We start from the raw sequence: 13070 nt of genomic DNA on the forward strand, positions 1-13070 counted from the left end.
ACTCACACCCTTCCTAGAACTCACACCCTTCCTAGAACTCACACCATTCCCAGAACTCACACCCTTCCCAGAACTCACACCCTTCCTAGAACTCACACCCTTCCTAGAACTCACACCCTTCCCAGAACTCACACCCTTCCTAGAACTCACACCCTTCCTAGAACTCACACCCTTCCTTGAACTCACACCCTTCCTTGAACTCACACCCTTCCTAGAACTCACACCCTTCCCAGAACTCACACCCTTCCTAGGACTCACACCCTTCCTAGAACTCACACATCCTGTCTGGCGTCTGCATCAGTGTCACACACCTCTATAGATCTGTCACGTGTGATGATGAGGATGGTGATGATAATTAAGCCTTATATCAAGGTAATTTGATCAGCAGCATGCCACCCTGCATCCCACTGCTGGCTTGCTTCTAAAGCTAAGCAGGGTTGGTCCTAGTTGGTCCCAGGATGGGAGACCAGATGGTGTTGGAAGTGGTGTTGGAGGGCCAGTAGGAGGCACCCTTTTCTCTGGTCTAAAGAAATATCCCAATGCCCCAGGGCAGTGATTGGGGATATTTCCCTGTGTAGGGTGATGTCTTTTGGATGGGACGTTAAACAGGTGTCCTGAATCTCTGTGGTCATTAAAGATCCCATGGCACTTATTGTAAGAGTAGGAGTGTTAACCCTGGTGTCCTGGCTAAATTCCCAACTTGGCCTTCATACCATCATGGTCACCTAATCACCCTCCCCCCCTTACAGTTGGCTCATTCATCCCCCATTCCCTCCACTCTAACTATACACCAGGTCGTTGCTGTAAGCGAGAATGTGTTCTCGGTCAACTTACCTGGTTAAGTTCATTTAAAGGTATGTAAGGGATTCTGTAAACTAAAGTTCCGGTACAAAGTTAATAATTGTTACCATGTAATAATTTGGAATCAATAACAACAATGTTGTTACTGTAGATATTGCAGTGCTATTACAAAGGTGTGAGAGAGCAGGGCTACCCAACCCTGTTCCTGGAGAGCTACCCCCCTGTAGGTTTAACTCCAACCCTGATCCTGGAGAGCTACCCTCCTATAGGTTTAACTCCAACCCTGATCCTGGAGAGCTACCCTCCTATAGGTTTAACTCCAACCCTGATCCTGGAGAGCTACCCTCCTATAGGTTATAACTCCAACCCTGTTCCTGGAGAGCTACCCTCCTATAGGTTTTAACTCCAACCCTGATCCTGGAGAGCTACCCTCCTATAGGTTTTAACTCCAACCCTGTTCCTGGAGAGCTACCCTCCTGTAGGTTTTAACTCCGACCCTGATCCTGGAGAGCTACCCACCTATAGGTTTAACTCCAACCCTGTTCCTGGAGAGAGACCCTCCTGTAGGTTTTACCCCAACCCTGTATCTGGAGAGAGACCCTCCTGTAGGTTTTACTCCAACCCTGTAAAACCTAGAGGGTTGGAGTAAAACCTACAAGAGTGTATCTCTCCAGGAACAGTGTTAGAGTAGCACCTACTGGAGGGTAGCTCTCCGGGAACAGGGTTGGAGTTAAACCTACAGGAGGGTAGCTCTCCAGGAACAGGGTTGGAGTTAAAACCTACAGGAGGGTAGCTCTCCAGGAACAGGGTTGGAGTAACACCTACAGGAGGGTAGCTCTCCAGGAACAGAGTTGGGCAGCTCTGTTTTAGCACCTATATGATACATTAGTACTGATCATTGATTACACTCACAGGTTCTACCGAGCTACTAGGCTTCTACTGAGGTACTAGGATGCTAGTGAGGTACTAGGATGCTAGTGAGGTACTAGGATGCTACTGAGGTACTAGGATTCTACTGAGGTACTAGGATGCTAGTGAGGTACTAGGATTCTAGTGAGGTACTAGGCTGCTACTGAGGTACTAGGATGCTACTGACGTACTAGGATTCTACTGAGGTACTAGGATGCTAGTGAGGTACAAGGATTCTAGTGAGGTACTAGGCTGCTACTGAGGTACTAGGCTGCTACTGAGGTACTAGGCTTCTACTGAGGTACTAGGATGCTAGTGAGGTACTAGGCTGCTACTGAGGTACTAGGCTGCTACTGAGGTACTAGGCTTTTACTGAGGTACCAGGGTACTACTTGTCAAGTGGGTTGATGTTTTAGGCTAACATGTTTTTTTTTTCACATTGACACCATCCCACGTACCATACTAAAATACCATCCATACACCCACCACTACACCCACTAACCATCTGAGTCCATGCACCATTACGCACTAATACTACTGTTCACACTGTAATACCCTAATGCAGCATGCTTCAAATCATACTGTTGACTGTCCAAATCAGTGCTATTATAATTGATTGAGTCAGTAATATGTTATTTGAAACATGCTAGGATATGATAGCATGCTAGGATATGATAGCATGCTAGGATATGATAGCAAGCTAGGATATGTGCAGTATAGAATGTAGCACTTGACAAAGCTTTTGTACCCCATTTTATGAGATTTTCAAGGTGGGATAATTAAACTGGCAATATAGTGGTTTGTTTCTAAACCACATATTGTTAACTTTAGCCAGACCTCAGCATCGATTGGAGGTTAGCTTCTCAGGGAATACATAACTTTGTATTGAATTGAATTGGATGCCCATATCTCTACTTGTTGCATTCATCGACTCTAGTCTTTTGTTTGGCAGTTGGAACAGCAGAATTTCCTAAAATGCTTTATTTGATCAGTGTTTGATTCTGTTGTCTGTATCTCCCAGATGTATTTTCTTATGTTCTTCTAGGTGTTATGATTCTATTTCCATGGAATCTCCTGTTCTGATTCTATTTCCATGGAATCTCCTGTTTTGATTCTGTTTCCATGGAATCTCCTGTTCTGATTCTATTTCCATGGAATCTCCTGTTCTGATTCTCTTTTCATGGAATATCCTGTTCTAATTCTGTTTCCATGGAATCTCCTTTCTAATTCTGTTTCCATGGAATATCCTGTTCGCATTCTGTTTCCATGGAATCTCCTGTTCTAATTCTGATTCTGTTTCCATGGAATCTCCTGTTCTACTCCTGATTCTATTTCCATGGAATCTCCTGTTTAAATGTTATTTCCATGGAATCTCCTGTTCTAATTCTGTTTCCATAGAATCTCCTGTTCTGATTCTATTTCCATGGAATCTCCTGTTCTAATTATGTTTCAATGGAATCTCCTGTTCTAATTCTGTTTCCATGGTATCTCCTGTTCTGATTCTATTACCATGGAACCTCCTGTTCTAATTGTTTTTCCATGGAATCTTCTGTTCTAAATCAAATTGTATTTCCATGGAATCTCCTGTTCTGATTCTATTTATATTTCTATGGAATCTCCTGTTCTATTTCTATTTCTATTTCTATGGAATCTTCTGTTCTAATTCTATTTCTGTTTCTATGGAATCTCCTGTTCTAATTCTTTTTCTGTTTCTATGGAATCTCCTGTTCTAATTCAAATTGTATTTCCATGGAATCTCCTGTTCTAATTATATTTCTATTTCTATGGAATCTTCTGTTCTAATTCTATTTCTGTTTCTATGGAATCTCCTGTTCTAATTATATTTATATTTCTATGGAATCTCCTGTTCTAATTCTATTTCTGTTTCTATGGAATCTCCTGTTCTGATTCTCTTCATGGAATATCCTGTTCTAATTCTGTTTCCATGGAATCTCCTGTTCTAATTCTGTTTCCATGGAATATCCTGTGCTAATTCTGTTTCCATGGAATCTCCTGTTCTAATTCTGTTTCCATGGAATATCCTGTTCGCATTCTGTTTCCATGGAATCTCCTGTTCTAACTCTGATTCTGTTTCCATGGAATCTCCTGTTCTACTTCTGATTCTATTTCCATGGAATCTCCTGTTCTAAATATATTTCTATGGAATCTCCTGTTTAAATGTTATTTCCATGGAATCTCCTGTTCTAATTATATTTCCATGGAATCTCCTGTTCTAATTCTATTTCCATGGAATCTCCTGTTCTGATTCTCTTTTCATGAAATATCCTGTTCTAATTCTGTTTCCATGGAATCTCCTGTTCACATTCTGTTTACATGGAATCTCCTGTTCTAATTCTGATTCTTTTTCCATGGAATCTCCTGTTCTACTTCTGATTCTATTTCCATGGAATCTCCTGTTTACATGTTATTTCCATGGAATCTCCTATTCTGATTCTATTTCCATGGAATCTCCTGTTCTGAATCTACTTTCCATGGAATCTCCTGTTCTGATTCTATTTCCATGGAATCTCCTGTTCTGATTCTATTTCCATGGAATCTCCTGTTCTAATTATGTTTCAATGGAATCTCCTGTTCTGATTCTGTTTCAATGGAATCTCCTGTTCTGATTCTATTTCCATGGAATCTCCTGTTCTAATTCTGTTTCAATGGAATATCCTGTTCTGATTCTATTTCCATGGAATCTCCTGTTCTGATTCTATTTCTGTGGAATCTCCTGTTCTGATTCTAGTTCCATGGAATCTCCTGTTCTGATTCTATTTCCATGGAATCTCCTGTTCTAATTCTATTTCCATGGAATCTCCTGTTCTAATTCTATTTCCATGGAATCTCCTGTTTAAATTTTATTTCCATGGAATCTCCTGTTCTAATTCTATTTCCATAGAATCTCCTGTTTAAATTCTATTTCCATGGCATCTCCTGTTCTGATTCTATTTCCATTGAATCTCCTGTTCTGATTCTATTTCCATGGAATCTCCTGTTCTGATTCTATTTCCATGGAATCTCCTGTTCTAATTCTATTTCCATGGAATCTCCTGTTTAAATTCTATTTCCATGGGATCTCCTGTTCTGATTCTATTTCCATGGAATCTCCTGTTCTGATTCTATTTCCATGGAATCTCCTGTTTAAATTATATTTCCATGGAATCTCCTGTTCTAAATATATTTCTATGGAATCTCCTGTTCTAATTATGTGTCAATGGCATCTCCTGTTCTGATTCTATTTCCATGGAATCTCCTGTTCTGATTCTATTTCCACGGAATCTCCTGTTCTAATTATGTTTCAATGGAATCTCCTGTTCTAATTCTGTTTCCATGGTATCTCCTGTTCTGATTGTTTTTCCATGGAATCTTCTGTTCTAAATCAAATTGTATTTCCATGGAATCTCCTGTTCTGATTCTATTTATATTTCTATGGAATCTCCTGTTCTAATTCTATTTCTGTTTCTATGGAATCTCCTGTTCTAATTCTTTTTCTGTTTCTATGGAATCTCCTGTTCTAATTATTTTTCTATGGAATCTACTGTTCTAATTCTATTTCTATTTCTATTGAATCTCCTGTTCTAATTCAAATTCTATTTCTATGGAATCTCCTGTTCTAATTCAAATTTTATTTCCATGGAATCTCCTGTTCTAATTCTATTTCTATTTCTATGGAATCTTCTGTTCTAATTCTATTTCTGTTTCTATGGAATCTCCTGTTCTAATTATATTTATATTTCTATGGAATCTCCTGTTCTAATTCTATTTCTGTTTCTATGGAATCTCCTGTTCTGATTCTCTTCATGGAATATCCTGTTCTAATTCTGTTTCCATGGAATCTCCTGTTCTAATTCTATTTCTATGACATCTCCTATTCTAATTATATTTCTATTGAATCTCCTGTTCTAATTCTAGTTATATTTCCATGGAATCTCCTGTTCTAATTCAAATTCTATTTCTATGGAATCTCCTGTTCTAATTCAAATTTTATTTCCATGGAATCTCCTGTTCTAATTCTATTTCTATTTCTATGGAATCTCCTGTGTGTCTGTCTGAAGATTCCAAGCTGAATGGGGAGGCGGCCAATGCAGCTCTAGCCAATGAGGACTGTCCTCATATAGACCAGGCCATCTCGCCAGAGGAGATCTTCAGCCCCAGTGAGAGAGAACGGCCTTGTTGTCTTGTCACCACAGCTGCAGAACGACCCAACCACACAGGGGGTAGAGTCAGGAGGGGTACGTACACCTACAGTAACAGCCAAATACAGCCCAACCACACATGGGGAGGAGGGAGGAGAGTTACGTACTGTAACAGCCAAGCACAGGCCACTATCAAACGTGTTGCATACCCTACGACTTGATTATTCATTATACATCGTCAACCCGTCGCCCAACACACACAGACGCAGGTTGACCTTTATTGTCACGAGTCTTGTCCTGGAGCCAGAACTGAGCGATTTCCACTTAGATAGGCCAGCTGCAAAGTTAAAATTGGCCTCATTGTAAAACATATATGAAAATAAAAATGTGCTTGTTGGTATTTAAAAAAAATCAGATTCATTCATCTCCTGCACCTTCCCAACATCAACTAATGTGAAAATGGCACATTTCTAAATAATAGTATCTCCAATGACATCACAACCAATTAGTAGGCAATACCTCCTCATAATTGGTTAAAATAGCATGATTCACACAGATGAATGTCATTGGATAGAGGAAGGTGTAAACATTCCTCTATCTTTTTGACTACAAAACATAGAAACGTGACATTTTGACATATGTTGGAGTGATACTGGAGATAATGAAAATGAAGTTGAATTTTCCCCTTTAAGGCTAGGGTTATGCATTAGGCTTAAAATCGGATTTGATGACTTTGTGGCTGTACTAGCTAGTGATTCTGCGGAGCTGCTTCCAGAACAATATTCATGACGAAAACCGCTAACCTGACACACAGACAGACGCACATGCATGTGTAGACACACACACACACACACACACACGCATGTGCACGTGCAACACACAAACACGCACATAGGGCTTGGCAATATATTGTGAATACTGGTATACCGGTATGGATTTTTTTTTACAATATCGTCTATAACAATATTTTTGATAAAGTGCTAATTTGAATGAAAAGTGTCAGCTTTGTCCTAGTTTGGTTGAGTAGAAAACCATCCATACATAAAAAAATACGTAGATCTAATGTGTTACCATATAAGGAACATGCACTATTGATAAAACATATTGCAAACTTGTATTATTCTGGAACATAGAATACCACAATACTGCCCAAAATGAGAAACATATTGGGATATCATGTTTTGGTGATATTGCCCAGCCCTACACACACACACACACGCACACGCACACGCACGCACGCACGCACGCACGCACGCACACGCACACACACACACACACACACACACACACACACACACGCACACACACACACACACACACACACACACACACACACACACATTCTGGGAAAACCCAGGGTCTCATTCTCAAGGGTTCCCTGATCACAGTAAAACAACAATCGAAAACAATGTGAAACAAAACAACAATCGAAATACAGAACAAAAGAAAATGTAAGAATAACAATTACATTCCTCAGCCACGAGGTCCTCAGACCCAGAAACCACCACACCCTAGGTCGTCAACCATCTCTTTAAACTCCCAGAGCAGAAACCACCACACCCTAGGTCGTTAACCAACTCTTTAAACTCCCAGAGCAGCACCCACCACACCCTAGGTCGTTAACCAACTCTTTAAACTCCCAGAGCAGCACCCACCACACCCTAGGTCGTTAACCAACTCTTTAAACTCCCAGAGCAGCACCCACCACACCCTAGGTCGTCAACCAACTCTTTAAACTCCCAGGCAGCACCCACCACACCCTAGGTCGTCAACCAACTCTTTAAACTCCCAGAGCAGCACCCACCACACCCTAGGTCGTCAACCAACTCTTTAAACTCCCAGAGCAGCACCCACCACACCCTAGGTCGTCAACCAACTCTTTAAACTCCCAGAGCAGCACCCACCACACCCTAGGTCGTCAACCAACTCTTTAAACTCCCAGAGCAGCACCCACCACACCCTAGGTCGTTAACCAACTCTTTAAACTCCCAGAGCAGCACCCACCACACCCTAGGTCGTCAACCAACTCTTTAAACTCCCAGAGCAGCACCCACCACACCCTAGGTCGTTAACCAACTCTTTAAACTCCCAGAGCAGCACCCACCACACCCTAGGTCGTTAACCAACTCTTTAAACTCCCAGAGCAGCACCCACCACACCCTAGGTCGTTAACCAACTCTTTAAACTCCCAGAGCAGCACCCACCACACCCTAGGTCGTTAACCAACTCTTTAAACTCCCAGAGCAGCACCCACCACACCCTAGGTCGTCAACCAACTCTTTAAACTCCCAGAGCAGCACCCACCACACCCTAGGTCGTTAACCAACTCTTTAAACTCCCAGAGCAGCACCCACCACACCCTAGGTCGTTAACCAACTCTTTAAACTCCCAGAGCAGCACCCACCACACCCTAGGTCGTTAACCAACTCTTTAAACTCCCAGAGCAGCACCCACCACACCCTAGGTCGTTAACCAACTCTTTAAACTCCCAAAGCAGCACCCACCACACCTAGGTCGTTAACCAACTCTTTAAACTCCCAGGGCAGCACCCACCACACCCCAGGTCGTTAACCAACTCTTTACACTCCCAGAGCAGCACCCACCACACCCTAGGTCGTTAACCAACTCTTTAAACTCCCAGAGCAGCACCCACCACACCCTAGGTCGTTAACCAACTCTTTAAACTCCCAGAGCAGCACCCACCACACCCTAGGTCGTTAACCAACTCTTTAAACTCCCAGGGCAGCACCCACCACACCCTAGGTCGTTAACCAACTCTTTAAACTCCCAGGGCAGCACCCACCACACCCTAGGTCGTCAACCAACTCTTTAAAGTCCCAGAGCAGCACCCACCACACCCTAGGTCGTCAACCAACTCTTTAAACTCCCAGGGCAGCACCCACCACATCCTAGGTCATTAACCAACTCTTTAAACTCCCAGAGCAGCACCCACCACACCCTAGGTCGTTAACCAACTCTTTAAACTCCCAGAGCAGCACCCACCACACCCTAGGTCGTTAACCAACTCTTTAAACTCCCAGAGCAGCACCCACCACACCCCAGGTCGTCAACCAACTCTTTAAACTCCCAGAGCAGCACCCACCACACCCTAGGTCGTTAACCAACTCTTTAAACTCCCAGAGCAGCACCCACCACACCCTAGGTCGTTAACCAACTCTTTAAACTCCCAGAGCAGCACCCACCACACCTAGGTCGTTAACAAACTCTTTAAACTCCCAGAGCAGCACCCACCACACCCTAGTTCATCAACCAACTCTTTAAACTCCCAAAGCAGCACCCACCACACCCTAGGTCGTTAACCAACTCTTTAAACTCCCAGAGCAGCACCCACCACACCCTGAGGTCGTTAACCAACTCTTTAAACTCCCAGAGCAGCACCCAACACCCTAGGTCGTTAACCAACTCTTTAAACTCCCAGAGCAGCACCCACCACACCCTAGGTCGTTAACAAACTCTTTAAACTCCCAGAGCAGCACCCACCACACCCTAGTTCATCAACCAACTCTTTAAACTCCCAAAGCAGCACCCACCACACCCTAGGTCGTTAACCAACTCTTTAAACTCCCAGAGCAGCACCCACCACACCCCAGGTCGTTAACCAACTCTTTAAACTCCCAGAGCAGCACCCACCACACCCTAGGTCGTTAACCAACTCTTTAAACTCCCAGAGCAGCACCCACCACACCCTAGGTCATCAACCAACTCTTTAAACTCCCAGAGCAGCACCCACCACACCCTAGGTCGTTAACAAACTCTTTAAACTCCCAGAGCAGCACCCACCACACCCTAGGTCGTCAACCAACTCTTTAAACTCCCAGAGCAGCACCCACCACACCCTAGGTCGTCAACCAACTCTTTAAACTCCCAGAGCAGCACCCACCACACCCTAGGTCGTTTTGTGAACTCTTTAAACTCCCAGAGCAGCACCCACCACACCCTAGGTCGTTAACCAACTCTTTACACTCCCAGGGCAGCACCCACCACACCTAGGTCGTCAACCAACTCTTTAAACTCCCAGAGCAGCACCCACCACACCCTAGGTCGTCAACCAACTCTTTAAACTCTCAGGGCAGCACCCACCACACCCTAGGTCGTCAACCAAATCTTTAAACTCCCAGGGCAGCACCCACCACACCTAGTCGTCAACCAACTCTTTAAAGTCCCAGAGCAGCACCCACCACACCCTAGGTCGTCAACCAACTCTTTAAACTCTCAGGGCAGCACCCACCACACCCTAGGTCGTTAACCAACTCTTTAAACTCCCAGAGCAGCACCCACCACACCCTAGGTCGTTAACCAACTCTTTAAACTCCCAGAGCAGCACCCACCACACCCTAGGTCGTCATCCAACTCTTTAAACTCCCAGAGCAGCACCCACCACACCCTAGGTCGTCAGCCAACTCTTTAAACTCCCAGAGCAGCACCCACCACACCCTAGGTCGTTAACAAACTCTTTAAACTCCCAGAGCAGCACCCACCACACCCTAGTTCATCAACCAACTCTTTAAACTCCCAAAGCAGCACCCACCACACCCTAGGTCGTTAACCAACTCTTTAAACTCCCAGAGCAGCACCCACCACACCCCAGGTGGTTAACCAACTCTTTAAACTCCCAGAGCAGCACCCACCACACCCTAGGTCGTTAACCAACTCTTTAAACTCCCAGAGCAGCACCCACCACACCCTAGGTCGTTAACCAACTCTTTAAACTCCCAGAGCAGCACCCACCACACCCTAGGTCGTTAACCAACTCTTTAAACTCCCAGAGCAGCACCCACCACACCCTAGGTCGTTAACCAACTCTTTAAACTCCCAGAGCAGCACCCACCACACCCTAGGTCGTTAACCAACTCTTTAAACTCCCAGAGCAGCACCCACCACATCCTAGGTCGTCAACCAACTCTTTAAACTCCCAGAGCAGAAACCACCACACCCTAGGTCATCAACCAACTCTTTAAACTCCCAGAGCAGCACCTACCACATCCTATCGTTAACCAACTCTTTAAACTCCCAGAGCAGCACCCACCACACCCTAGGTCGTCAACCAACTCTTTACACTCCCAGGGCAGCACCCACCACACCCTAGGTCGTCAACCAACTCTTTAAAGTCCCAGAGCAGCACCCACCACACCCTAGGTCGTCAACCAACTCTTTAAACTCAGGGCAGGACATTACTGGGAATTATTGAATAGCCCACGAGACCATCAGATTCAGGTGGTGCAAAGGGACAAGTCATGTGTCCCAAAATGGCACCCTATTCTCTATATAGTGCACTACATTTGACCAGAGCCCCCAATCAAAAGAAGTGCACGATTAAAAGGGGAATAGGGTGCAGTTTGGGATGCATACCCAGTATTTTAACACGTAATCTGACACCAAGGATCCCTTGGCCTCTTAAAAAAACTAGATACATAATACATCAAGACAGACGGTAACATTCCCTTAGGCAGGCCTGAAGGTATAATAGTGGGTTAATACATCAAGACAGACGGTAACATTCCCTTAGGCAGACCTGAAGGTATAATAGTGGGTTAATACATCAAGACAGACGGTAACATTCCCTTAGGCAGGCCTGAAGGTATAATAGTGGGTTAATACATCAAGACAGACGGTAACATTCCCTTAGGCAGACCTGAAGGTATAATAGTGGGTTAATACATCAAGACAGACGGTAACATTCCCTTAGGCAGGCCTGAAGGTATAATAGTGGGTTAAATGCTTAGAGGGAGTCTTAGCATCCTGCCATTGAATAGAATAAAGCACACCACTTGTATTTTAACGCGATGCTTTTGGAGGTGGCATTGCAGCTATGATGAAGAGAGAGCCCCACTCTCTTGGTGGAAAGGCTTTTATGAAGAAAAACAAGAGGCACAAGACAACCAAATTTATAATTTTTATATGAAATAAAATGCTTGCTTGTGTATGAAGGAAGAAGGTGTTGTGTATGTTTTGTGATTTTACTGGCTGTAAGGTGTATGTAGCTGCCTTGTATATCTGCACTACTAATTATTTACCTTTATTTAACCCGGCAAGTCAGTTAAGAACAAATTCTTATTTTCAATGACGGCCTAGGAACAGTGGGTTAACTGCCTGCTCAGGAAATCCTTGTCTCATCGCAAGAAAAAGGGGTAAAATAAAAAAATAAAAAATATATATTGTAGCTGCCAACATATTCTCCAATATACTGTAGCAGACTACCAACATATTCTCCAATATACTGTAGCAGACTACCAACATATTCTCCAATATACTGTAGCAGACTACCAACATATTCTCCAATATACTGTAGCAGACTACCAACATATTCTCCAATATACTGTAGCAGACTACCAACATATTCTCCAATATACTGTAGCAGACTACCAACATATTCTCCAATATACTGTAGCAGACTACCAACATATTCTCCAATATACTGTAGCAGCCAACATATTCTCCAATATACTGTAGCAGACTACCAACATATTCTCCAATATACTGTAGCAGGCTGCCAACATATTCTCCAATATACTATAGCAGGCTGCCAACATATTCTCCAATATACTGTAGCAGACTACCAACACATTCTCCAATATACTGTAGCAGCCAACATATTCTCCAATATACTGTAGCAGACTACCAACATATTCTCCAATATACTGTAGCAGACTACCAACATATTCTCCAATATACTGTAGCAGACTACCAACATATTCTCCAATATACTGTAGCAGACTGCCAACATATTCTCCAATATACTGTAGCAGACTACCAACATATTCTCCAATATACTGTAGCAGACTACCAACACATTCTCCAATATACTGTAGCAGCCAACATATTCTCCAATATACTGTAGCAGACTACCAACATATTCTCCAATATACTGTAGCAGACTACCAACATATTCTCCAATATACTGTAGCAGACTACCAACATATTCTCCAATATACTGTAGCAGCCAAAATATTCTCCAATATACTGTAGCAGACTACCAACATATTCTCCAATATACTGTAGCAGACTACCAACATATTCTCCAATATACTGTAGCAGACTACCAACATATTCTCCAATATACTGCAGGACACTGACAACATTTTCTCCAATATACTGCTGCAGACTGACAACATGTTCTATACTTTACTGCTAATATATTCTCCAATATTCTGTAGCAGCCTGCAAACATATTCTCCAATATACTGTAGCAGACTACCAACA

General features: G+C 43.3%; 1 protein-coding gene and 1 long non-coding RNA gene across 5 annotated transcripts in view; both read left to right on the top strand.

Moving 5' to 3' along the window:
- The window catches only part of kcnc1b (potassium voltage-gated channel, Shaw-related subfamily, member 1b), a 75692-nt gene that overhangs the window by 48975 nt on the left and 13647 nt on the right, over window positions 1–13070 (top strand). For all 3 annotated transcript variants that reach the window (XM_052480968.1, XM_052480969.1, XM_052480967.1), the window contains exon 3: window positions 5769–5945. In XM_052480968.1, coding sequence (XP_052336928.1) covers window positions 5769–5945 — 177 coding nt within the window. The remainder of the gene's footprint in view (window positions 1–5768; window positions 5946–13070) is intronic.
- Window positions 7433–10485, top strand: LOC127912141 (uncharacterized). Of its 2 annotated transcripts, none has more exons than XR_008080993.1 (4): window positions 7433–7564; window positions 7614–8213; window positions 9661–9760; window positions 10309–10485. It is a non-coding gene; the product is annotated as an uncharacterized LOC127912141 (long non-coding RNA). The 2 variants fall into 2 exon arrangements; XR_008080994.1 differs by having other exon boundaries at window positions 7614–7963.

Source organism: Oncorhynchus keta, chromosome 26 (genome assembly GCF_023373465.1).
Source record: "Oncorhynchus keta strain PuntledgeMale-10-30-2019 chromosome 26, Oket_V2, whole genome shotgun sequence".
NCBI lineage: Eukaryota > Metazoa > Chordata > Actinopteri > Salmoniformes > Salmonidae > Oncorhynchus > Oncorhynchus keta.